This window comes from Sander lucioperca, chromosome 24 (genome assembly GCF_008315115.2).
Source record: "Sander lucioperca isolate FBNREF2018 chromosome 24, SLUC_FBN_1.2, whole genome shotgun sequence".
NCBI lineage: Eukaryota > Metazoa > Chordata > Actinopteri > Perciformes > Percidae > Sander > Sander lucioperca.
The window spans coordinates 16,403,065-16,430,862 of NC_050196.1; the positions used below are offsets into that span (position 1 = coordinate 16,403,065).

A 27,798-nucleotide genomic window follows, 5' to 3' on the forward strand; every position below is an offset into this window, starting at 1 on the left:
AAGCAGCCTTAATTTTAAGGTAGAATGATTATATTTATATTTCTTGTATTTATTTTCCTGGCAGCAATGATCTTCCATAGGTCTTCCTCCAGGCGGAGAGGAGCACACAGGAGGCTGGTTCCGCCCAGAGAGGAGAGGCTGGAGCGCCAGCTGCTCTCCGGCTGATGACGCAGCACCAGGTGGAGGAAGGAGGGGGGCGCTGGAAAAAAAACACTTCGACGACAGCGAACGCAACACTCCGCTGACAGCTCTCCGGCAGACATCAGCTTCACCGCCAGCTCCGGCTCCTTCACACGGAGTTCATCCGGAGAAACGGCCGCATCCACCGGCTACCGGCCGGTCCTGCTCCCGGTGTGGTTCTATGCTCGAGGAATCTCTCTCCTGGAGGCTTTATAACGGCTGCAGGCGGGTCTTCAAGCGGTGTATTAACTTGAGAGGTAAGGCGGATTCATGCTTTCTAATCTGGAGGCAACACTGGTGCAGGTGCGCCTTCATTAAGCAGCCTAAAAGTTGAGAAGAATGCCTCTTTAATTAACAACATGACAGTTAATTAAGAACGTATTATGGGTGTAGCGGACGGTCAATTTAGCTACATTAAACGATGTTAATTCAGTTTTTTTAGGTCTGGAGTTGTTTTTTTTTTAGGATTAATCCGTTATTTGTTTTAAACATCTGAAAAAAGAATCACAAATGTGCATCAGAGCTTAAAAATAAATCTTGAATCTGCTCATTTTGTTTTGAGTAACCCTCCTTTTGTCCTCGGGTCTAATCTGACCCGTTTTCAAAATTTCTTTATTAGAAATTTTTGTTTCTTTTAACCAAATTCCCCAAAATAACTGAATGAAGTTGGCTAGAAGCCTTAGTTTGGCACATAATTGGTTGATAATTTATATTTATGCTTTACAAACAGGCAAACCAAGGAAGACAACAGGTGTGATTATGTGCTGCCATTAAAGAAATTGAAATGGTTTCTAAACAGTATCCTGACCTAATAAACTTTGACATATACCAGTCTGGGATTATCCATCAACATATGTTCCTCTGTTCTTAACTATTAGTCAAAATAATTCATAATTTCTGTATTTTGTTACTCAAATATGTATAATTTATAGCTTATTGCCCATGATTTCCAACACGAAGTGTGTAACTAGTGGTAATAATTTGGCATAAAGTTGCCTAAGAAGGTATAACATGATAATTTATACTTTATGTTTGTGAACAGGCAACAGAGGAGGAAAACAGGTGCATGGTCGACAGGATGACAATACGGGGGTTAATGGTGAATGAAAGCAAATCCTCACATTTGAGAGACTGGGAACTTTAAATAACTGGAGTTTTTAACTCGATAAATGACTTTTTGGACGATGGAAACTAACAAAACTAAGTGTACACGCGGAGTCGTGTGTACCTGCGGTCTGAACAGGCTCACCTGTAGAAGAGGATGGTTAAAGGGAGGCAATACGGATAGTTTAAAGAAGATAAACCATGTTTCTTCTTCTTGTCAGTTTAGACCAGAGTTGGACATTATTCCACATGCTCAGTATGTTTTAAATACTTTACTTCACACCTGAATTACAGACCCATTTACTGGGTTTTCAAAACATATTTGCTAGTTTTGACAATTTCAAAGGTGTAGCTCAGTTATTTTGATAATTGCCTCATAATGACATGGGAATCCTTATTTGAATCAGCTACTGGAATTTTGAAAGATATGTTTGCTGAGGGTTTTGTTTGTGTTTTTTTTTGTCTGTACTCAGATGTACATGTTATTTATGTAAAAAATAAACTAAAACTAAACATAGTAACATCCATACATGTCCATAGAGACTCATTAGACTCGACTCAGTAATGCCTAAACTTGATGATTAACACTAGGACAGCAGAAAAAACATATTTCTGTTGCACTAAATTCTGTTTACTTTTTTGCATTTTTCCAGTGAATTCCTCGTTGATCTTACCTCTAACAAGTAGTCACATAAAACGAGGGTAACGGCAGTCTGTGATGAACCCTTTCCATTAATGTAGTCTAGTTTAAGGAGATGGCTAAACATATTTTCACCTGCAAATTATCTAAACCGCTCACACCATGCTGTGCTGTGTTAATTTCAGCTATACTGTAAATTGCCGCTGCAGACGGGTGATTTGTGTAGCAGCTGGCTCCATTTGTTCGAACACCAGCCAGCTAGATGTCTAAATACTACACATGTTGTGGAGATCACCCAGGAACACGTACATTAATGTTAAAAAGCACGGTGTTATAAACTATTCCACACTCGTGTTTTGAGTGATTTTAGTTTGTAACGAGTGGATCAGTCTCAAAGTAACCCCCTGGTCCCCTTTCAGTGGAAACTACACATCTCAATGTGTTAAAACAGATAAGAATGGCGAGACAAGTACATCAGACCACACCTAGTGTCTGCATGAGGTCAACGCATTCTCATTTTGCTCATGAACGAATTCGTATGATGTCATATGAAATCTTTTGCATACCAGTTCTTATGACATCCCACGAAATTAGGCAACCGCCGGCCGGTCACGTGACACCGGCTACAGCGCTCTGTGAGCTGTCGGTCCTTTCAGGGGTTTAGCCGACAAAAAGTAAGCGTAATGCAGCGAAGACCGTTAAGTTTAGGCACTAAAACGACTAGTTCAGTTTAAGAAAAAGATTGTGGTTTGGATTAAAACACTGACAACGGAGAACAAACAAGCGTTTTTCTGGGTGAAAGTCTTTTGTTTTCCTCCGATCCCTGGCTTGAAAGTGCTGTATTTTAGGACCCACACATCCACCTGACCTCCTCCCTATGAAGATCTTCGCGCTCTAGTACAGCAGCAGTCAATGTGCTGCATACATTGAATACATACAAATTACAGTGCTTTACTTTTTCGTAGCTATACTGTATGTACTAATGGTTCATGAGAACAGCCTGGGACAAGCAAGATGTGGCTGCTCTCTTGATGCTATTTCTCAGTGTGGTTAATATCTGTAAAATGTAAATAAGAATCATGAATGTGAGTTGGGGGTTGTTGTAGAAAAGTGAACATGACTTTGATTTCTGTACTGCATTTTGTAGGCTTGCATGTTTAATCACATCATGCTGGACTTTGAAGATGTTCTGCCTCCCCTGTGCAGCACTGATGCTCAGTTTCAAAGCACAGCTGGACATTTAAAGTCAGGCCATGCAGATAAATCCCAGTGGGCAGTTTTCGTTTTTCTGTCGTCTTCAAAACTAACACGTTCAAGATCAAAACATTCCCGAACCTTCAGCCTTCATAGTTAAAACTGCAGCGCTGAAAAAGCATCAAATCAAAAAATAAAACGCATGAAAGAAGAATTTCTTTAATCTGACTAACAAGAAGTCTGACTGCCATTACCTGAGATTGTGTTGCAGATCTAATCATGAATCAAAGACTACACATCATAAGCAGTGTGCTATTATCTTGTGAAAGTTTAAATTTAAGTTATTAAGGTGAACTCTGACCATTCAGGCTGACACAAACCTTAAATTTAATAGAAGTCTTACTAATTCGCACCAGTCTGTTGCTAGTTACATGAACACAGGCTGTTTTTAGAAAGATAAATGATGCTTTTTTTTTTGCAGTCAAATGTCACTAGACTAAATAAGGAGGCGTTTTTTTTAAATAAAGGCACGTGAAATCGGACCCACACTGATCCTGAAGCCGCTCGCTTCCAAGTTGCTGGACAGACGGGCACAAAGAGGTGTACCCACCTATGAGTTTACTTGTCTGCTGAAGTAGTAGTTGTGTCGGAATAATTAGATGACATACAGAAAATTGTTAGTCGCAGCTTATCTAAAAGCATTGACATGCCAGAGGCCAAAGTAGAGACACAAAGTAGCATTGAAAATGATATGAGAGTAGATTTGAAGTAGTTGCTGCCTGAAATCTCGGATGGATTGTATGATGGCTCTGAAAAGTAGTTTTAAAGTGACGCTGGAGCAGCAGGATTTGAATGAGCAGTAATTTAACATTGTGAATAAAGACGTAAGTCAGTTGCAGGACAGCTTTTAATCCTGATGGACCTGCGGGGAATTTCCCTCTACAGTACTGTAGTTTTTGACTTTATTACTGTAGTAATGTAAAGTGCTTCCTGTCTGCTCCGCTGTACACTGGAGTGGAAAATCGGTTTAAACGTATACATTTAGTTCTTATGGCTCATCATAGGATATCGTATGGGTGCATAGACGCAGTATCAGAGGTTTTCTGATATCGGTATTGAAACAACTCTAGTTTGATAATAAACATCTTTAGGATTATAACTTTAAAATGTCAGTAATCTCAGTTAAATGAACCCTGTCGTCCCTGTGCTGATGTTTGCCTGTCAGAGTGTTTGTGATATAGTAGCTGTCTGTTAATTACTAACAGTCAAGATTATATAACGCTGCAGTGTTTATGCCAAACACAAAGCTCGGCTGGCGTGTGATTAGATGCATGTGACTCCCTGTGGATCGAATGCTGCTGTCTGTTCAGATCTGTGTTTCCTGTGTGTGTGTGTGTGTGTGTGTGTGCTCTCACCACTGACTGGTATGAATTCTTCAGATAAGACTTATCAAGCTGGATCTGCACATGACGGTTAAAGTCGTGGCCACAAAGTCCAACAGTGTGTCCGACAGAAACGTCACTGTAGCACAGTAACAATCACAACATTTCAGAGAAACAAACTAAAATAGAATTACTTTCTTAAAGAATAACTCTTTATAACTCTTTTCTGCAACTAACGTTTATTTTCATCGTCGAGAGAAATATAAAAACACTCCAGCATTGACAAAGTTTCTTATAAGGCAGGAAATGTACCGTTTAGTTGCCTAAGCTTTTTTTTCATCACATTTCAAACTTTTTTAGTCTTGTCTGAAATGTTTTTTTGTGTAGCTGTCAGTCCGACGGTGAATGCAACAATTAATTCAACTGAATGTCATCGAGATCCATAAACTCAGTCTCCCTTTTTAATTGAGTGTGTTTCACTTAAGCGTCTCCTTCCTGTTTGTGTGTCGGGACTTAGAGTCTTTGTTGTTAAAGGTCAGAGCCGCGCCTGTGGGGACAGCAGAGTGACGGAGCAACAATAGCTCCGCTCTCTTTAATTAAACCTTATCTCTTAATTTAAATTGCTTTTTTAATGTCTGCTCTCTCAGAGCAACCAGTCCTCCAAACCATACGATGACATAGGCTTCTGTATTATTCCCATCACTCACATAACATAACCAAAGTCCAGCTGATAGCAGGAATGGCATTAGCTCTGCAGGTATTTGTTCATAAACCAAAGCATTGGACACATGAAAAGTGCTTTACAGCAAAGTGAGAAACCACAAAACATACAAAAACATGCAAATTAAAACCAGTGCACACACTTGTGTGATAAAACTGAGCAATGAAATGAGCAATAAGAGGCAGCAAATATTTAGGACGGGTATTCTGAGAACAGCAGAATATGTGAAAGATCAAAATAAAACAAGGGGAAAGAAAAGGAAGAATAAAACATACTATCATAATAAAACGAACGAGTGACAATCATGAATAGGTTTTCAATTGTCGTTAAAAAATGTGCACGGAGTTTGCATCTTTTTAAAGAAGCCTCGGAAAAATAAGGAATATACTGGTATCATGTGCCCTTCAAAATAAAAGTCCATACTTCATTTACAAATGACTAAATGAAGGTTTATATAACATGGTGTATGCAAAGTTGTTTGCATAGTTCATAAGCCTGGCCTGAGTAGAAAGAATTGATCTTAAATGTTCTTCAGACATAATACGTTTATTTAATACAGCACCTTTTACAAAGTCACAAAATGCTTCACAAGAGAAAAAAAAGTAAAAAAATAGACCCAAAAACAGTACAATGAACAAGCAAAAAGAAGAATAAAATATCAATGGAAAAAAACTAATAAACAAAATTATAAACATCAGACAAAAGACGGTTTATACAGGTCTTCAGCTGCTTTTTTTTTTTTTTTTTTTTTTAAAGATAATTTTTTTTGGGCTTTTCCGCCTTTAATGGACAAGACAGGTGAGAAAGGGGGGAGAGAGGGGGAAGACATGCAGGAAATCGTCACAGGTTGGAGTCGAACCCTGGACCTCTGCGTCGAGGCATAAACCTCTAAATATATGTGCGCCTGCTCTACCCACTGAACCAACCCGGCCACTTCAGCTGCTTTTTAGAAAGCGTCAACAGAGACCACAGATCGTATGTTCCACAGTGTCGGAGCCGCCGCTTCAAAGACACGGTCACCTTAAGTTTTTTCTAGAGTGCGAGGGACGACCAGTAATCCCTCAGAAGACCTCAGTTGAGGGAAGGAATGTGTTAAATACTCTCATAATGGCTTTAATTATCCTCAGCATCTGCAAAATAACGATGTAATCTGTTAAAGGCGGTGCCAATTAGCTGCCATTTCTCCTGCGGGTCAATAAAGCGGTTGCTCGATGATTAATTGTGTCGTGTTTGAAGGATTGGATAGATTTTGTGTGGACATCCTGTTGTGGGCCAGCGTGTCGGCCTGCAGCATTGCTTTGCTCCCGCCGTATAGATTTACCTGTCAGGACTCAAACAGCGGGATGGGAATTGATCAGCCGCTGTAACGGGGAAGCAGCCGGTCGTCTCGGCAACGGGTGAAGCGCTGTGTTGGGATTGAGGGTGAGGAACAGATAGCAAGTATGCTGCTTTCATGTATCAGATGAACCTTTTGAGAAATGTGTACGTAAATCAGTGTGACAGGTGTTTATTGTAGCTGCTGTGTTTGTGATGGCATTTTGTTTCTGCCTTATTATCACGCTCTACAGGTTCTGGTCTCTTGTTGCGTTTGAACTTATTCCTTCAGCGTGCTCCTTCTGTAACAGAAAATGTGCACATATTTCACTAACACTGGAAGGAATAAAAAAGAAAATGTAGCTGGGTTTAGGGCTGCAAATGTCAATCAATCTGTTGATTATTTCCTCAATTATTGGATTAGTTGTTTGGTTTATAAAATGTCAGAAAATGGTGAAAAATGTAGATCAGTGTTTCCCAAAAAGCCCAAGATGACGTCCTCAAATGTCTTGTTTTGTCCACAACTCAAAGATATTCAGTTTACTGTCCCAGAGGAGAGAAGAAACTAGAACAATATTCACATTTAACAAGCTGACATCAGAGAAGTTTGTCTTTTCTTCGTAAAAAATGACTCAAACCGATTAATTGATTATCAAAAGATTTGGCGATTAATTTAATAGTTTGCAATGTTTGGTTTTTTACAGCTGCTACTTAATCTCTGAGAAAGGAAATAATTCTTGAATGTTTCTAACTAAATGGCGTTGAAGCCAAAAAATAAAATGAAATTATATCGTTAAATGATTCACGCTGAGCCTGTATGCATCCAATTAATGACTAGAGGTATTTTAAATCCTAAGTGTGGAGAATTTTGATTTAATGAACCCTTATGCGTCACAGCTTGATTTGATTATTGTTTATGAATTTACAGCGACCATGTAGCTGTGCAGGGTTGGATGACGCAAAACTGTATTAGATTTACTGTGACTGCTGCTGGAATGATGAATTAAGGCCTTTTTTCATGACTCCATGAGGGAGGTTTATCAACTTTGGAAATTAAGCTGTTACCTTAAAGTGCCCATATTATGAAAAAATCACTTTTTCTGGGATTTGGGGTGTTATGTTGTGTCTCTGGTGCTTCCACACACATACAAACTTTGAAAGAAATCCACCATGCTGTTTAGAGTGAGATACAGTTTCTGAATGTGTCCTGCCTTCAGTCTCTGGGTGAGCTGTTCAAAATCGGCACGGCTTGTGACGTCACAAGCCGAAACGAGCAAGCTAACCGCAACCATTAGCTCGTAGCGTTAGCATGCTAACGCTAATGCTAACACTAGCATGCTAACGCTAGCATGCTACCTCATTCTCAATAGCAAAGCACTGCTACAACACACACAAGTTCACCATAATCTACTAAAGAACTACTTCCATGTGCGCCCTCATTTAGAAGTCTCCCAGCTAATCCTGCCTTGTAACTGACCGAAGTTGTAGAAACAGCCTTTCTTTTACTGTCTATGGAGCTAGCTAGCTGACATGATCTACATCTGAGCTACTGGGCATGTGCAAGTGCAATCAAAGATAGTACAGAAGAAGAAGAAGAAGAAAAGAGGTCTCACTCTGTAGCTAAAACAGAGACCAGCTGAAAAGAGGATCTGCAGCAGTGAGAGAGAGCGGTGCAGTACAACACAAATATGGTGTTTTTTGAAAATTAAACCATGTAAACCTATTCTGGTACAACCTTAAAATACAATTATGAACCTGAAAATGAGCAGAATATGGCTGCTTTAAGTATCAACATGTCCTGGAAATGTCTTAAAACTCTGAATTGAAGGTTTTAAAAATGTTTTTTTTAATAGATTTAAGGGAACTTCCAGTATATTCCAACCTGGTATAGTCTTATTGTTTTCTTTAAATTAAATAGATTCACTTAAGCCCAGTTCAGACCAAAGATTTGCGACAAGAAGAAACCGTTGCAGGGAAAACCAGCTGATGGCATCGCCTGTGACTCAGCTGGTGGAGTCTCCAGAGGCTGGTTTTAGAACGAATGGGACGTCACCTGTTTATACAGCCAATAGAGAAGTCAGCTGGTCGAGTCTCCAGAGGCTGGTTTTAAAACGAATGGGACGTCACCTGTTTATACAGCCAATAGAGAAGTCAGCTGGTCGAGTCTCCAGAGGCTGGTTTTAAAACGAATGGGACGTCACCTGTTTATACAGCCAATAGAGAAGTCAGCTGGTCGAGTCTCCAGAGGCTGGTTTTAAAACGAATGGGACGTCACCTGTTTATACAGCCAATAGAGAAGTCAGCTGGTCGAGTCTCCAGAGGCTGGTTTTAAAACGAATGGGACGTCACCTGTTTATACAGCCAATAGAGAAGTCAGCTGCTCAAATCAGCTACAAACTATAGAAATAAAATGATCCATAATCCATTTTATTTCTATGTTACGAAGTGTTGGGCAAGTTACTCAGGAAGTGTAATATGTAATTCTTTACTTATTACTCCTTAAAAAAGTAATAATATTACTTTATAAAGTGACATCAGGACTAATAATACTAATACTTTAGGATTTAATTGGGTATAAAGTCCTGAAAACTTTTATCTTTTTTTTAATCTAGCGCCATCAGCTGTGCTTTTGTTACTGCAGTTTGTAGAGTGTAGTGAGCATTTACTCATCCGTTACTCCTTTTATAATAGACGTCTTCATCATCATCGTTACTACCAGCTGCAACATCGAGACTGAAATATGTCTATCTGAAGGATTGTTTTTAATTGGTTTATGACTTTTCCCATGAGCCTCAGCTGGACTTTGTGTTTTCTGATAATAAGCAACATGCTAACACACTAACTTATACCGGCTATTTTCCTTGACCTTTATCAACCGTAAACTTAAGTCTTGTAACAGGCTCATATTTCTGATAATGTAGACGAGGTTGTGTCCTGGAGATTTGTCTTTCCTTCAGTCTGTAACCATTTGTGTGTAGTCTTTATTACACAATGTTCTTGGACTAATCGTTGATATTATCGCAGCTCAAGGATTTTGAGATGTGATAAAGAAGTTGCTTTGGTAGCTTTAACCTAAAATAAATCTGCGATCCGAAAGCGCACACAGTCATCAGCGTATCTTTGAGAGCCATCAGGAATTAGAGTAGTTTTACCACATGCACTGTGTGTTTACAGGACAATAACACAATCTCTGTAATCATAAGGGTAGTAGGCATCCTTGCGCTTCTCGTTCCACTGAAGCTGCTGTTCTTTAAAACTCTGGATTTCATCCGGCAGGTGTTTGTCTTTCGCTGAGGCTTCCCAGCTATTTGTGTCAATGTTGGTTGTTTTCAGGTCACGTTGACATACAGTACATCTTTGTAGCGCAGAAGTGGCCGCCCTGATGGCCTTTTTCCCTGAAGCGAGCTTTCCATAAAAAGGTATTTGGGGTTTCTTCCATCCTTGAGGAGTGTGAACATGGATGGGATCTTTGCTCGGGACAGAGCATCCCTGTTGGGCACTTCGTCTTTCCAGGAGATGCAGAGTATTCGGTAGGGTTGGGTACCGAAACCCGGTGCCAATATGACACCAGTTCCTAAACGACCGGTACCTAACGGACCTAATCTTTGTACTCTATGCTCTGTTGTTTTACTTTGAAACCTGTAGTGCTGTTTTATGTCTCTAATCCTTTCGGCTCTGTGCTGTCTTGTTTTGTGATGAGTTTTGCTCTGCTTGTGTTGTCTTTTCATTCTTGTTTATTTGTATTTTAAAAAGCCTTTTTTAACCTCGAGGCCAGGGGACTACAGATGAAAAATAGCCTTTTGGCATCTTTAACCCATGTACAATCATGCGTTTAATTAATTTGCACTGTCCCCTTCTTAAACAAAGTGAATTGAATGACGATACAGATTTCGTATTTCGGCCTCATTCCGGGGCCCCTAAATGACTGTGCTACCCTCTGGTTCTCTGTAACGGACATTACAGTCAACAGAAACATCACTGCGTGACGCTAGTTAACATTAAACATGGCAGCCGGTGTTGTTAATCGTTTTAGCATTGTTTTAAGTATCCAAAAAACACAAACAATATCCAACCCTAGTATTGGACGTAGGAAACAGATATGAAAGGCATGAAGTCTCCTTTCCTGGTGAGCCTCGAGTGTCCATGTCTCGCTGGCATACACCGTTCTAATCCATCTGGATGTTGTGGAAGTAGCTCCACTGGCACATTAAAGTCAACTTTAAAAGTGTAAATCCTGCTCTTTACTTACAGCATCATAGGGCTGTCTTTGTGTCTGTGCAGCATGAATTAACAGCAGTGGACATGCTTCACTTTCTGTAGTCCCTGTGGAGGGTTTCAGGCCGTACAGTGTGACAAGAACTTATGACCAGTCGGGACATTCAGAGAGGCTTTTCCCTGTTCTGAGGATTCACATGCATGAGGCTCAGACAGCTCGAGGCTTTACCCTCTGCTTGGGTCTATTTTTGTGAGACAGGAAGTTGTGAACTGGCCAAAACCCCGGAGGTGAAGTGAAGTCTGAAGGGAATCAAATCAACGTGTGACTGTTTGATGATGCGCTCATAGCTGACATGAGGAATGAAACAAAACATATTTGAAATCTAAAGTATTTCGAGTCTTATTAGGTCTGATATGGTCCTTTAATTCTACCTGCAGGTCTGTTTATCACTGGAGTGCATCCAAGGTGGCTCCTTCAGCTCTGATCCTACGGTGCGTCATCACAGCAGTGTGAACTGTGAACGACTGATGCTAAGGCGAGTTAAGCTCTCTGTTTGGGGCAGTTCAGGACTAACACATCTTTGTCTGTCTTTTATCTGACTTTTGATTTACATTGGCGACCTTATTTGATTTCCCTTTTCTTTTAATCTTTTGTTGAGAAACTCTTTGCAAATTCTGTTTGATAGAAGCCCTGGAAAGTATTTACAGATTTAGATTTATTACCCCAGAGGGAGATTGTTCAGTTCTGCTTTTGCATAAAGGACTAAACTCCTGCTCTCCTTTTCAGTGTCCTGTATCTTGGACCAGATGGTAGTGGTGTGAAGTATTGATTGAGGAGTGCTAGGGGTGTGATGGCTCTGAGGTTTTAATGTCTGAGAGATTGGATATAAGGAGCAGGGGGAACAGGACATCAGGATGGGTTGGATTATGTTTTTTCTTTTGTAAAGCAACAGCTTGTTATGAACCATTCATCATATAGCTACAAAACGTAATGCAGTGTAATTGGTGTGATGTCCAGATGTTTAGGCATTCTGTTATAAAAAAGAAAGCGAGTGCACATAGCTGCTGTTAATGGAACATGCCCCAAGACCTCCCCGTAGGTTTGAACTAAGTCCTGAATGTTCACAACATCTGGCTCCACCCCTGGAAATGAGGCTTGTGCCCATCTGTAGGACAGATGGAAGGAGGGCAGATGTTGAAGGATTAGAAACAATGAGCTAAAGTTTTTTAGATTTTTTTATTGCACTTTTCATTGATATCATTGTGTCCTGAGGCCTGTGCAGCGTCAGGATCAGCTGAGGACTCAGATAGAAAACCCAACAAGGCGTTGTTTTTAATCCTCCTCTCCTGCAAGATCAAGGCAGGGATTATTCGCTGTGACTGTAATTGTTCGTGCTCGAGGATTGGCTGCTGTTTGCATGTCAGTGCCTTTACTGTCATAAGAGCAGACTTTAAATCTCTAAGCTCCCTTATGACTTCATTACTGTCGCTTCAATCTTGATGTCGGTCGTTTACATAAGGAGGATATTTTATTATTTTATGTCTGGTGTTCCTGACCTAAATCCTTTTGTTTCTCTGTTAAAACAGCAAAATATACTTGCTTACAAGTCAGGTATCCAAAGTAAAAGCAGAGTAAAATATGTTTGACCATGACAAAGTCCTTCTCGGTACTTTTTCACAGCTGGAAACTACATTAGACGCTGCCTCGCCAGGTCCTAATTCCTGGGATAGTTGCTGTGGTGGAAAAGAGATATTTATAGTTGCTTTAGCAGACTCCTGGCAGGTAGGTTTCTGGCAGGTGAGCTGTCCCTGATAGTGGCCTGGAGACGCAGACTTCTTGGAAGGCGGGAAGTAAATTTAGTCACTGGTTTAGTCAAAATGAAGTTTAAAAACTTTCCGGTTACTAGAAAGGGTTCCTGGGTTTTTCCTAGAAAAGCTATTTTGGTGATTAAATTATTTCATGCAAGGTATGAAACAGTTAAATAATCATGACGCTTTGATTGAATCAAACTTACGTTTCCTCCAGTCTGATTTAGTTTTTGTCATTGATTTCAGACCACAAACTTTTGTTTTGGCTACCAAAGACCTTTTTTTAATAGGACAACATGGATGTTCTAGAAAAGCTTGTAGGGTGACATTATTTTCTTCTGGATGACAGTCGACAGGAATCTGATATTAGAAAACTTAAAACAGCAAATCGTTTCTTCTGAGGAATTCCTGGTTAAACCAGACGGGGAAACATGAGAGATAACTAAAACAAATACTTACTGTATAGAATAGGGTTGCATGATATTGACAAAATGTGATATTGCGATATCGATTATGAATATTGCGATATCGATATTAATTTAGATATTTTTAAACATATGTAAAATTACAAAAGTTACGGGAAAACGCATCAAAATAGATTCTTAACAAATTAAACAAGTTTTCTTACAACACAAGGTTTATTTCAACTGACAGTCATATTGGACTGGTCCAACATGTCGACCGTGTCTACAGAACAGGACATGTTTTACTGGTTGGACAGTATCAAATAAATAAAGAGAACAGGACATGTTTTACTGGTTGGACAGTATCAAATAAATAAAGAGAACAGGACATGTTTTACTGGTTGGACAGTATAAAATAAATAAAGAGAACAGGACATGTTTTACTGGTTGGACAGTATAAAATAAATAAAGAGAACAGGACATGTTTTACTGGTTGGACAGTATAAAATAAATAAAGAGAACAGGACATGTTTTACTGGTTGGACAGTATAAAATAAATAAGGAGAACAGGACATGTTTTACTGGTTGGACAGTATAAAATAAATAAGGAGAACAGGACATGTTCTACTGGTTGGACAGTATAAAATAAATAAGGAGAACAGGACACAACTTTTCTTTCGCTTCTCTGATTCATTCTGTTTTGTTGTCTATCAATTTCTTCACTTACACTGTCACTCTGTCTAAATATGCACACACGTGGTACGCTCCATAGGGTTTGTCACGTAGTGGCCCCGTGCGCTGACGTGCACTAACATGTGCAAGTGGCACGGTAACTAGCCAATGAAACATGATCGTTATAGTGTTTCAAGCGGGCTCTAAATCAAACACAACTAAGCCACAGAGCCAACGGACGGGACGCAGCAATCCACAAAATAAACAACATATTGCATACTTATTGCGACACTTTCTATATAATGTTGCGATAACGATATTGAGTCGATATATCTTGCACCCCTAGTATAGAACCAGTTTTATGATCCTTTATCAGTGAGTATTCACAGTGTCACCATGACCTTAACATGCCACACATGCTCAGTGGTCTCTCGGTTCACTGCACTAAGCTGATTAGAGTAATGAGCTTTCAGCAGAACCTTAAACCCCAAAGGTCTCTGTCACGGTGTACTATTTTTGTACAAGGAATCAATACAAACATCTACACAGGAAGTCACAAACTTTATCAGACTGAATAAGATGTTCTTTATGAAAAACGTGTTTATTTCTGTTGACATTTTCAGCCGTAATAATGTTTAAAGATATATAGTTAACCACGGAGGTCCGACCTATCAGGTAAATTAGCTCTCCAACTAACGTTAGTGAAACATACGACATTGACATATGAAAGCATCAAACATGCATTTTAGATAGAGATGAGAGTATATATGTTGTTCCTCGTCCCCGTTTGCTCAGCGACGTTAAACTGTACTGTACCCAAATTGGCCCTCAGGTATGTAATATGTCTGTTTAATAAAATAACTTTACAGTGCGCGATGTGGTTGTAGTCAGTAGCCGACACTACGTTACGTCCCCCTTCCATTTAGTGTTATTCCTTTTACTTCGTCTTTGTGTTGGCCTACTATTTTCTTTTCACTTGTCCCCCTGTAACTGTGTAAAGAGACCGTGGGTTTCATGAAATGCTCTCTATTAATCTAAGTTATTACGTTGGTTGCTACAACAATCTCTTAATGCTTTGGCTCGTGACACAGTGACAGTGATACCCGGTTTAGCTCATGATCCATCCAAAGTAGGCTAGGTTACCGTATGCAACACTTGAAATGCAACGAAGCATCTGTAACGTACTCTGTTATTATAAATGAATTATTTTCTGTCTGAGCAAAACATTCATCACAACTATATGACCTCCCGGTAACGCTAACTCAGTAATCTACAGTGGGCAATAAAGCACCGTAAAGAAAAGACCTTTACGACAGCAGGTGTGGTAACAACACTACCGCTGTTGTCCAAAGCGGCCTCTAGAATCAACACAAACTGAAAGTTGCATATAGCCACTTTAAGTACTTTCAGAGGGAAATACTGGACTTGTTCTCCTCTGCATTTATCTGGTTCATGTGGATTTTGAAAAGTGACTGATAATTATTTAAAGAAACTTTAAAGTTTAAATTGAGCACCCAATTCTTAACCGATCTGCCAGGGAAACACTGAGCTGTATATCAGTTTTGTTTCTTTCTTTACGTCCGGCATGAAAATCTCCCATTCTAGAGATTCAAGTACTTTTACATTGGATACTTGAGTTTACTTCGAATCTAAATAGCTTTTGAATTGTCATGATAACAGACTTTTTCTATGCTTCTTTTTAGAAATCGGTTGAAGTCAAAGCCTTTAACAAAGGTTTGAAATAGGACCATGAAAAAAAGGACATTTACATTTATTTTTAACAGACGCTAAAGCTTAAATCATGGCATACTTTGAATGTAGCAAAAGTCAAACTTGTCATTTAATTTCCAAGTTTAGGTTGTCTAACGATTTGAAAAGGCAATTTCTTTGTCAGTATGGCAGCTGCGCCGTGTGTCATCCGTTAAATTCGATCTGGAAAATTTAAATTGCAAGTGGATAATCTAATTTATCCTGAACAAAAAAAAAAATAGCATTAAATCTGCTTGTTTTAATTAGGTCACACATGTGCACGCAAATTGAAAATCTGATTTCATGTTAATATTGGCAGCCTTACCTTTGTGGTATCACAGATTTTAGGATTGTTTTCTTGTGCTACAACTGTGGGAATCAAGCCAGAGGAAGTCCCACAAGTTAACTTAAATTAGTCCTTCTATTCTCTTCTCTGTTTCACAGAAAATGGGGTGTAATTTTTAGGAATGTATGCACTCTTAAGGGGAAGTTTGTTGTTGTTGTTGTTGTTGTTGTTGTTGTTGTTGCCCGGCAGAGGACTAATTTGATGAAGCGGGATGTGTCTCATGACTGAAGGAAGTGTAGCTGCTGCTCAGTGTTTGGACTCAAAGAGCTGCTGCTGCCCTTTAAAATCCAAATGTGCAGTTGTCTTTGGATCATGTTCCTACCATAGTTTCACATGAGAACGTGTGAGTACAGCACTGTGGGATCCTTCTGGACCTAAGCTGGTGTGTTTATGTTGTTGTCTGTGTTGACAGGTGGACAGAAGGCGGCAGGATGCTGTGGCTGCTGCTCTGTCTGCTTCCTCCGTTGGACGGCAGCAGAATCGTCACCCAGAACGCTGCTTACAGAGAACAACAGAGCCACGGTGAGTCAAAGACCAAAATGTTGGTTTATTTTCCTTTTATTGTAGTCAAACCAGACTTCATGGCCAAAATCCTGTATATATGTGTGTATATATTTAGTTTCCACTCAGCTAGACGTGTCAGCAGGGAGACATCGATGAGCTCAGAGCGTCACTCGTGACCTATTTGAATTTGTCTTCATTTACAACCAGTTTAGAGCTGCACAGTGTTGAGTCTGAACCCAACATCAGCTGTTGCTGCTGTAAATAAGCATTTTATCTGTCAGCACACACTGTATCCATCTGTCACACATCATGTTTCGACTTGATCTCACTGAGATTTTTCTGGTGTTGTTCCACATGAAAAGTTTGATTACCTCAGCCTGTTTCTGTTCAGTCACAATTTCATATCTCTGTCTGTCTGCAGCCATTAGCTCGTTTTTATAAACGTTCATCCTCCTTTGTGGTCGTTTTGTGTCTCTCCCTTTGTGGTCGTTTTGCGTCTCTTTGTGGTCGTTTTGCATCCCTTTGTGGTGGTTTTGTGTCTCTTTGTGGTCGTTTTGCGTCCCTTAGTGGTCGTTTTGCGTCTCTTTGTGGTCGTTTTGCGTCCCTTAGTGGTCGTTTTGCGTCTCTTTGTGGTCGTTTTGCGTCTCTTTGTGGTGGTGTTGTGTCTCTTTGTGGTCATTTTGCATCCCTTAGTGGTCGTTTTGCGTCTCTTTGTGGTCGTTTTGCGTCTCTTTGTGGTCATTTTGCGTCCCTTAGTGGTCGTTTTGCGTCTCTTTGTGGTCGTTTTGCGTCTCTTTGTGGTCATTTTGCGTTTCCTTGTGGCCCCATAACCCTTTGGACCCCTGGAAGGCATTTTAAAGCTATCCACATTTGGCGCCTCAAAGTAACTTTGAACACAAAAATGAAGACCACAAAATTATTCATGATGGATTATCGTCTAAAGTGAGTTTGTTTTTACAATTAGATTTTCATGACATGAAACAGAATAAATGACGAAAGTTAGTCTTAAAATATTAAGAAAAGTTGCCTCCTGTTACATTATGTCCACATGGCGTCAATGCTTTTAAACCCAGACTTTAAAAATAACCCAGATGTTACAGACGGCGTTCAGCATCACTGTGAATCGGGCCAATCAGATTTGCTGCAGGTTTGAATTTGCCCAGCTTTACTGGCGCCCAGCGTGCTTTGTTTTTCTTTCTTTAATTCTGAGAAGTGCAGGTTGTTGATTAGAAAGTCCCTGCAGCGCGACTCACTGAGCTCCTTACAGCACACACAACAGGTCTTTGTTTCTCTGCTGCCGTCAGACTGCAGATCCATGCATTCTCTCGTGGATTACTGTTCGCCTCCCGCTGCTCCGATCTGTGGAGGGCACATGATGTCTCGCTGCTTTAATGTACTCTCAAGGACTTTTCTTTCACAGGATGGTGAGGACACAAAGTCTTTGTATTTCTTTCTGAGGGAAAAACTCACAAATACACAACTCCTATAGAGGCGGACGTTTTGACAAAACACTTTTAAATTAAGGTCCACTTGAGTACAGCTCATTCTGGACCTTTCACCTGTATCACACAGTCTTCATCAGAGGATGGTGTTCACTCACTCATCATGGACGACAAGTCCAGAAGTGATAAAAAAAAAAAAAGAAATGGAACGTTTGAACATCCACATTCTCATGACAACGGAGCAAACTCCCTAACTGCGTCCATACAGTTCAGAACTCCGTAACGAGCTTGTGAGGATCGTGAGTTGAGATTATTTCCTCAAATGTTGTTTACTAAATTGTTTATTAACTTTAAATGTGTTTGTTTTATCATAATTTTCCATTTGGATTTGCAAAAATGTGTTCAGGGATGAAATGAAATGGGACAAACCAGAAAAATAAATTCAAGACAATTCAGACATTCAAAAAAAGATGAAAAACAAATAAAATCATAATTTTTTCAGTTTCATTTCATACGACTCAGAAATATTTGCACTAAATTGGGTTATTTCCTTGTAAATTTAAGTGTGAAATAAAATAAAAAGAATAATCTTCTACAGTTGAGACATGAAATGTTACGAGATCAGTCACACTTCCACTTGATGAGCGTGTTAGTCAACAGCAGGCAGGACTGTTCAGACTTCCTGCGGCTTTCAGACGCCAATCAATTTTCCACTGCTGGTCTAAATCACCGTCATGGGACCGGCGCAGATGATTAGATGATTGTGTGTGTGTGTGTGTGTGTGTGTGTGTGTGTGTGTGTGTGTGTGTGTGTGAGAGTGTGAAACAGAATTAGAAGATCGAGTTTGTAGAAGTGAGTGGGAGGACAGATGACGATGGACGATTGATTTTTCTTTCCTGTTTATTTTTTATTTTTTTTGTCGTTTTTAATTTTCCCTCCATCAAATCACCGACGTCGTCGACACTGAAGCTGCGTTAGACAGCGTGCAGTTAACTTAAAGGGACAGTTGAGATGTTGTGAAGTGTGGTTGTATGAGCTACTTCTCCAGAGTCAGTGTGTTAGCTCCAGTAGATGGCGGTCGGCACGCCCCCGGTTTGGAGAAAGCGGCAGGAGAACCGACACGGAAGCTAAGCAATGTCCCGCTGTGGACGGGGGCAGCAGCTAAACACCTAAAACATCTATATCACTTTGAGTGTACGCTATATTTAGAATATTTTCAGCGCTTTACCTTGCTGTCAGACAGCCCTTTACGACGGGGAACTGAAGCCGTTATCTCTGCTCTCTTCAAAGCCACCAGACTCCTTTGATAAAAAGTCATTTTACCTCGCAGAACAGTGGATTTGCTGCTCTAACGCTGCCTCGATTTGAAAGCCTTCATATACAGTAAATCCTCACATTTATCTTGTGGGCCAACATACAGTACTGAACAAGCATTTCTTTGCTAATTTAAAACATCTATCTCCAGTATAGAGCCACAGAGAACCTGAATTATGTCAACTGTACACCAAAGAAAGAGACAAACATTTATGTCGCATTGTGCTTTTATTTCTTGAAGCTTATACGTTTTAAACTGAGAAATACAATGTTTGTGTGCCGACTGACTCGACTTTGTGATTTTTTTTTTCTTTTTGCAGAGGAGGTTGTCATGACAACGAGGCCTCAGATCCACTACTGCCGCTCACCCAACATGGAGGACTTCTCCTGCTGGTGGCATCCGCTGGACAACCTGACGGAGGGAGAGCAGGTCACCTACGTCCTTACATACTCTAAAGAGTACGTATACAACACACACACAAACTAAGCTACATGTACTCACGATTAATTAAAAAAATGTTTTGAAATTGCTCCAGGATTGAGCAAGAACGCTGTAACCGGCAGCTGCGAAACAAGCTGCAATGTAACCCTATAGGACAGATGTTTACCAGTCAGTTTCCGTCCACTAAAAGTGTTTGTTTTTGGTTCCCAGGCAACGTGTTTGATAAGAAAGCCTGAGAGCTCAGATGTAATCAACACAGACCTTTCCAAAAATAAATTGCCGCTGATTCAAACGTCCCTGGAGAAATTGATTTACGGTGCAGCTGTTATTAATCGCTTCCAGTTCATAATTCAGTTTGTCTAAAATAGAAACAAGCAACTCTGTAAGAACTTTTGTTGCCTGCTGTTCTTTAAAAAGAGAAGGAAACAGGGATCCTCGAGATTGTACAGTGACTTTAAGTATTTGATGTCAGTGACAACAACAAAAACAGATGATTCAACCCTAAAAAAGATCTTCCCTTTAAGTAAACACCTTCAAAGAATGTCTACAAAATCTGCCATAAGGTCCATTTTGTATTTGTTCTGGAGCTTTCGATTGTATCGCACGATCTTGATCTTGCACACGGAGTTTGCTAAATGCATGTTTTTAAATGTATGATTTCCGGAGGACTATAAAGGTTAACTTCAGCATTTTTAAACCTGCAACCAAGCTGCAATGTAACCACTCGGGGCAATTGTTCACCGTCAGTGTGTGACCACTAAAAGTTCTGTTTTTGCTGCTGACAGGCTCAGATTGTCTGGCAACATTATGGAAAGTTGTTGAAGCAGGAAGGAGCAAACACAAACTGTTAACACAAAGTTTATTAAGTTTAGAATATGTTTATTTGCTGCAGCAATACGTTTTCTGTTAATTTCAATTAAGAACTCCGTTTAAAAGTAGACCAAAGTTTCTGGGTCATATAAATCCAGTTTGATTTGTTGTGCTCCCCCTCGGCGAGAAGCTTTTAACGCACTGCTCTGAACTGGTGAACGCAGCCTCACATGGACTCAGCACAGTGCCAGATGGCACACACAGCGAAGAAGCTGCTCCCAGTAATCAGGACAAATTGGATTGTGCATCTGACCCGACGAGGGTCGCAGCTCCATCGATTGTCATCTCGTTGTGCTGCAGCCACGCATGTAAATCTGTGATGATGTGATAAGAAAAGGTCTAAATCAACTGGGAATAAATGGCAATAAGGAACAGATTATGGCCTCAGTGTTGTTTCTGGGAATTTGTGAGATTACATTCAACAGATAAGATGAATAAATAATAGAGAACTTAGTATTTGTCACAGTATTTAGACCATAATGGAGAGTAGTGAGATTAAATTTACAGAAGATTTAACTGCATATATAAATTAGCCCTCGATCCTCTGTTCCCAGATCTGCTATGTGGTCATTTATTTTATTTGCACAAAGATATAAAGTACATACAATAGATTTTTAAAGGCCTTTCAGAGTCCTCCCTTAATACAAATAAAAAATCTATACAACAAGCAGAGAAACATAAAACACAGACACAATATATACATATCAAAAATTAAAGCAAGTAAAAAGACAAAATCAAACCTAGAGGCAGACAATAAATACAACACAAGTTTCCTGCCAAAAGCTTTAAGATGAAATTAGAAACTTCTTTAGCTGTGACCTAAAGGCTGGCAAGGAAGTTCCTGTTTTTAGTGTTTCATTCAGTGAATTCCACCTCAATATGGGATTAAAAAAATGTATGTCTTGATGTTACAACAAATAGGCAAATGGAAAAAATGTTTTTGCCTTGGGTGAATGCTAATGAATACCTGAAGAAAAAATAAAATATTTGTAGAATGCATCTGGGAGAACCTGCCTGCAGTTCAAAAAATTAAGCCTGTCTGAAAAACATTTACTTTTTCTATAGAAAGCCTATAAACCTCCTGCCTCAAAAGAAGACACACGTGCATCAGGAGGCGCAGCATGTTCATCCCAAAATGTGTCGACGTATCGCTTCAATCTTATGTGCAACGCAAAGCTGGAGTTTTAAAACAAGTTTTTGACACAAAGACAATCCTTTAAGACAGAATAAAAGAAGAATAAAATTGAAAAATTGAAAACAGTTTTTTAAAGAGGCAAATTAAGTGATTAATAAAATTTTTATCAACTAAAGAAATTGAAATGGGGGGTCAGAGATCTGCTATCCAAACAGGAAACATCCCTGACCCAAGGTGATGGCATATATAAACTCTCCTCTGATGTTCACAGTAAGGGGCCCAAACACGAGTGTCCGGACTACGTGAGCGCCGGCGCCAACAGCTGCCACTTCGACAGCAGCCACACGTCCATTTGGAAGATCTACTGCTTGAACGTGACCGCCGTCACCGCCCACAGGAACTACACTTCCCAGGAGCACTGCCTGGACGTAGCAGAGATAGGTAAGGACGGGTGGGGATGTCGACAGGCTCGATCTGATTCTCCAAACTGTCGTTTTAAAGGAGATAGTTGTGTAAAAGATGGAAATCTTGCAACACATTTTTGAGTGGGGCTTAAAACAGCTACTGCTACCACAGGTACACATGAACATGTACATAACAGTAATAAGCATGTGTAAATGTTGCATCAGTCACAGTGAGGAGGTGCTGTTCTAGCTCATAATTCATTCTCATACTGTATGCTTCCACTTTATCTCAATACATTATAGCCAGCTGTCATATTGTGTGGAACTGGGAAACAGTTTTTTTATGTTTAGCAGTGTTTCTATACTTCTTTATACTTAAATTCAACATTTACGTACAGTGTCATTACTTCATTGAGTTCTTTCAAAAACCTGTTGAAGACGTGAATGCATGCATTGAAAAACACTTAAATCCTGCTCTCACTTTGGAGGAGATTCTGTATGAAAACAGCATGAATCCTCTGCCAGAGCTTAATCTCATTTATTAGAGACTGAGTGTGTGTTATTATCCAGATGCTGCAGATTTACTCTCCATCAGTCCGCTTAGACCTCCAACTCTGCTGCCTCTCTGCTGCAGCTTAGGAAGCGGACTGATGGAGGGTAAATCTGCAGCGTCTGGATAATAACACACTTCAATCCAACCCACGCCTGCAGATAGAGAGAGCAGTGGCCTCGCCGTTCCACAGGCCGCTGTGAGACTGAAAAGTCATTCCTCACATGTTGATATAAAATAACTGCATCGGATAATTGTTTTTTTCATTATCAGTCAATACTTAAGTCTATAAAATGTTAGAAAATAGTGAGAAATGTCCAAAGAAATGTCTTCAAATGTTTAAACGCTCAAAAACAAACATTTTTAAACTATAATCATAGTCACAGAGATAAGAAGCAGATAATGAATTAACTGCCAATAGTTGTTGATTTATTTTCCAAAGATAGACTAAATTATTGGTTATCTAAGTATAAAACGCAGCCTGGTACTCACTTTGAATGTGTTGACACAATGATTATTCAAGCCTCATCTTTATACAGGATTTAAATATTTAAATTGGAATAAAACAATAAAATTGAAAAGTAAGAGTAGCGCTTAAGTAGGACATAAAAAAGGAATTTATTGAGGGTAATGTAAAGGTAAAATAAAAATAAAACTGTAACCGACTTACACCAGTTTAAACGTGATGGTTTGAGGAGTAAGAACAACCTGCCAAAAGTAGTATTATATTGCATGATAGCATGAGCATGCACCAGTTTAAAGTAAAAAGAAGCATATCTGTAAATATAAACATACATAACATGAATAATAAATGAACCCCAGGAGGTTACACAAGTGAAGTAAACAAGGTTTTTCCCTGCTGCATGAATAATAGAGGACATCATCTCATCCTGCTCAGTTTTAAAGATTTAAAGGATTTACAACAACATGCCTTGTGAAGCAGTTAATTCACTTCATGTATGAATAAGTAATGGTAAACATAATACATAAATACATAATACATAAATCATCTTCAGGGCCTCCACCAGAGAGGATTTCTGCGAGCATATGAGGAGTTTGCAACTGTGCAGAAGCATTAAAAAACATCTTTTCAACGTTTGACAACAGGTCTCTGTGTGTGTTTGTGTCGTCCACAGTTCAGACCGAAGCTCCGGTGAATCTGACCTACGTGCTGACGGATGCCGGCGGGGATGAATTGGGCCACAACGCGCTGCTGTCATGGACGTACCCGGTGCCCTCGGACCTGCAGTACGGCTGGATCACGCTGGTGTACGAGCTGCAGTACAGGCGGGTCACTGACAGCGACAACTGGAAGGTACTGACACAAATAATGATTTCATTTGTCTGATAAAGAAGGCAAGAGGAAGAAAGATGAACTGATAATGACTGAATGAATGAATGAGCTTATAACAAATTATATATTACATTTAAGTTGATTGTAAAATCTGAATCAGCAAAGAACTGCAGCTGTCAGATGGACATAGACGGGTATGTTGAGACCAGAGAAGTGATCCGGCGATTAGACACAGGGTTGTGAGGCGGTGGGAGGGTCCCTTAAATCCCCCATTTGTGTGACATCCTGTTGTGTTCTTTAACCCCCCAAAAGTCGACTTTATATGTCACAGTTACTGTTTTCCGTCAGATGGTTTATAGATCTCTGTTTTCGACCGCACTTTAAAGGCAGCTTCATTTCCCATCGAAAGAGAAAGAAAAGAGACGGAGGGACTGAGGAAACAGTCAGCTGTTCTACCAACTCCCGGGCCGTTCTTGTGGCAGAGATAGAGGCAGTGATGTTTCCTGTTCCCTGTCTGCGACTCTCACACCGCCTTAAAACACTCTGACAAGTCTGATCTCTGTTACGTGATTGGCCACCGCAGCATGACGTTGGGTTGCGTTTTTCCAAAAGTTGAATCTGTCTTAACTTTCCACATTTAAGGTGTTATAATGAGTAAAAACACTTAAAATGTACTAAGGAAAGGCTTTGTTGCTTTGTCACAGGGTTACACTAGATTGTAATATTTTAAAAACCTTAAAATGTACCGCTTAGCATTAAAACTTCTGGCTTGTTAATTAAGACCCTTTAAATTTGCTGTTATTGATGTTATTTGGTTAATTCTAGCTGGACTTTACCATTTAAAACCTCCTAAACTGATTTTGAAATCCTTAAAAAGGCCTTTATTACATCACTATCAACGCTGCTTTATGTCAAAAAAATGAAGGAATTTTATTTCATAGTACATAATTGCTGTTTGTTGAGTGTTTTGTGTCCTCAGAAATGTAAAGACTAAAGAGTCAGATAAATTGTAAATCTGATACTAATTCCACTTGTGATCAGACAGACAAGAGAACAGTTTGATCTGTGTGTGTGTGTGTGTGTGTGTGTGTGTGTGTGTGTGTGTGTGTGTGTGTGTGTGTGTGTGTGTGTGTGTGTGTGTGCGCGCGCGCGTGTGTGCGTGTGTGCGTGCGTGTGTGTGCAGGTGAAGCATCCTGTGCGGGAGCCTCACGTGGAGCTGCTTGGCCTCCCCGTTGGAGACTACGTGGTGCGAGTTCGCTGCCGCTCGCACAACTACGGCCTGTGGAGCGACTGGAGCTCCACGCTGCTGATGAGCATCCCCGCCAGGCCGCCTGCTGGTACGACGCCTGTTTCCATGACAGCAGAGATTGCACCATAATAACAATTAATGCAGGTTTTTTAGGATTGACTGCAGAGTTGTTGTTGTTATGAAAGTTTTTACAATGAAATGTAACTGTAAAGTTGATGTTGAAGCTATCGGCAGATTCTAGGGAGTTTTTTATAGGGCTGTCAAAATTTTGGGGGGAGGAGAGGCAGCTGTAACAAAGCATCTGTGGTTAAAACCTGCAGGTAAACTCCTGGTGCTGATTCTGGTGACAGGAGTCGGGGTCGTGGCTCTGCTGATTGTCGCCTTCGGTATCGTTCCACAAAGCAAGAGGTGAGGAAGAGTTTACATGCTTTTATATTCAAGAGAGACACTAAAGGTGAATGGGGAAACATTTTAACTACCATCACCATGAAACTTCACAAGTTGATTACATTAAGACACATTTTATTTGTAATTAAGTTTTCTAAAACATCTTGTTTAAATGTGCAAATAAAGTGGCGACCTCTAGCTCACCCAGTAAGAGCGTGCGCTCCATGTAGGCTGAGTCCTCTGCAGCGGCCCGGGTTCGAGTCCGACCTGCGGCCAAAAAATAGTCAAAATAAAGATGAGTAGAAAGCAACACACACCTCTCCTTTGTCTCCTTTGTGAAGAAAATTAAGCTTTCTCTTTATAAATATGTCCTACTTGTCATACATTGCATACATCTTGATTAATTTTGTTAAAATATTAGTCAAAGGTTTTTACAGAGGGGGTTTTGGATATCTCTTTTTATCACTCCATAAATCAGGCAATACTTCAGTCATAAAAATAATTCTCTACATGTTTTTATGAATGAAATGTATAACTCAGGCTGTGAATGATATGTGAACAGAGCCCTGTGTAAAAGGTTTCAGAATATAGAGAGGAATGAAAGAGGAAAGTCTGGTGTCTTAAGTGCTGCTGAAGTGGAGATCTTTGGCTCAGAGAGACAAAACCTTTCGTCTATGGATGGAGTTCAGACATTTTATAGTTCTAATGTTAAAATATACAAATGAAATAAACACCAAAAGACCCTTAAAATGTGGCTATAAAGTTTTTCCACCTTCCTGAGGTGTGAAAGTTGAAGCATGTCACTGAAAATGAGCTCACGCTTGAGTAGTAATAATAATCTGATGGTACTTCCTCTCTTCAGAATAAAAGACTACTTCCTGCCGCCCATCCCAAAGCCGCGGATCCTCGGCATCGACCCACTGCTCCTGAAGGTAACAACTTATTATCTTGCTTTGCTTTTCCTTTCCATTTCCATTCTTCTCTCCCTTTAGTTTCTCTCCATCTTTTCTTGTATAATACGTCCTTTTCTTTCTCTTCTCCCCCGTACTTTTAGCTTTCTCCCTTTTCTTCTCTCCCTCCTCATCATTTGCTCCCTTCCCTCTTTCGCCTCCTAAATTTTCTTCATTTTTTTTTTATTTTTTATTTTCTTCAACTCCTCTCCTTTCTCTTCGTACCTATTACCCCTGCTTTCTCTTTCTCGCCTTTTATTCCTACTTTTTTACTGTGTGATTGCTCTTTTCTCTCCCTTTTTGCTTACACTTTCCTTCTTTAATTTGTATTTTCCCTTCTTTTTATCCTCCTTTTCTTCACGTTTCTTTTTACTTCCTTTCCCTCCTCTTCATTTCTCTCCATACCTTTCACTGTTTTCAGTCTGCTCCGTCCTTCGGTCCTTCTTTCTCCTCCTTTTTCATCTCCTTCCTTCCTTTGCCTTTGTATTGCTCTGTCCTCCTTTTAATCTCTTTGTTCTTCTCCCTCATTTCTCTCCCTGTTTGCTAACACTTCTTCAATTCTTCCTTTTCTCCATGTTTCTTTACTTCCTTTGCCTTCTTTCTCTCAATAGCTTTTACTGTTGTCTTTCTCCTCCCTCCTTTGGTCCTTCTCTCTCCTCCTTTTTCATCTCTTTCCTTCCTTTGCCTTTGTATTGCTCTGTCCTCCTTTTCATTTATCTTTTCTTCTCTCTCCCTCTCTTCCGCCTTCAGAAGGGGAACTTGGAGGAAGTCAACCGTCACTTCAGTAACTTCCACAGCTACAGACCTCCGAGCTACACCGAGGAGGTTTGGGAACACGTGAGCGCCAGTGACGTCTATCTGGCCCAGGCGGAGGAGTGCAGCGTCCCGGCCAAGCCCACGGACCGGGAGAGGGACGCCCTGATGGCTCCATGTGGCAGCGTGACGCCTGTGGCCGCCCATCACAAGCTCACAGCCCAACAGCTGACGTTGTACGTGCATAGCCTGCCGCCCTACTGCTCCTTGCCGCCCGACGCCTTCGCCCCGTCGCTGGACATGTCTGCGCCGTGGCCGAGGCCAGAGATCGTGTCTCTGCCGGGGACGGAGTACAGCGTGATGGGACATCCACGCCTCCCTGCTCCTGACGCTGCTCCTGATGCCACCAGCCGCTCGCCGCAGGACTTCTACACCTGCGTGCAGCTCATGAATGAAAGCGGCGAGGTGCACCTGGTGCCCTGCCTGCCGCCGCCGGCGTACCGCCGCGAGTTCCCGCCTCTCCCCAGGTCCAAATCAGATGCACGGGAGAAGGAGGCGAAGAAGAAGAAGCTGGCCGACAGCCAAGCCAGGACAGACGTGATGAAAGACGGAGGCGAGGCTGAGAGAGGCGAGGCGGCGGTCCCTCTGCTGCCTGTTGCGGTCGATAACAAAGGCTGAGCCACAAAAACAGAAATACTGTGAAGCCGTGGTCGGAGTGAGAAGAGCACCTGGGGGTCTTTAAAGTGCCCATATTATACTATATTATTATACTTT

General features: G+C 40.5%; 1 protein-coding gene across 1 annotated transcript; it reads left to right on the top strand.

Moving 5' to 3' along the window:
- The first annotated feature begins 70 nt into the window (after positions 1 to 70).
- LOC116044846 (growth hormone receptor-like) lies at positions 71 to 27,798 on the top strand. The gene is made up of 8 exons (XM_035998626.1): positions 71 to 437; positions 19,311 to 19,449; positions 21,709 to 21,878; positions 23,528 to 23,706; positions 24,869 to 25,022; positions 25,255 to 25,342; positions 26,184 to 26,253; positions 27,022 to 27,798. The coding sequence occupies exons 1-8, from the start codon at positions 362 to 364 to the stop codon at positions 27,700 to 27,702; spliced, it is 1,557 nt and encodes a 518-aa protein (XP_035854519.1). The 5' UTR covers positions 71 to 361; the 3' UTR covers positions 27,703 to 27,798.

What these genes read in the sequence shown, in the direction of transcription:
- LOC116044846 (XM_035998626.1), top strand. Translation starts at nt 362, where the DNA reads ATGCTCGAGGAATCTCTCTCCTGGAGGCTTTATAACGGCTGCAGGCGG. An exon ending in GTCCTTACATACTCTAAAGA is followed by an intron (nt 19,450 to 21,708) that starts GTACGTATACAA and finishes TGATGTTCACAG; the next exon opens with TAAGGGGCCCAAACACGAGT. An exon ending in CCCCGCCAGGCCGCCTGCTG is followed by an intron (nt 25,023 to 25,254) that starts GTACGACGCCTG and finishes TAAAACCTGCAG; the next exon opens with GTAAACTCCTGGTGCTGATT.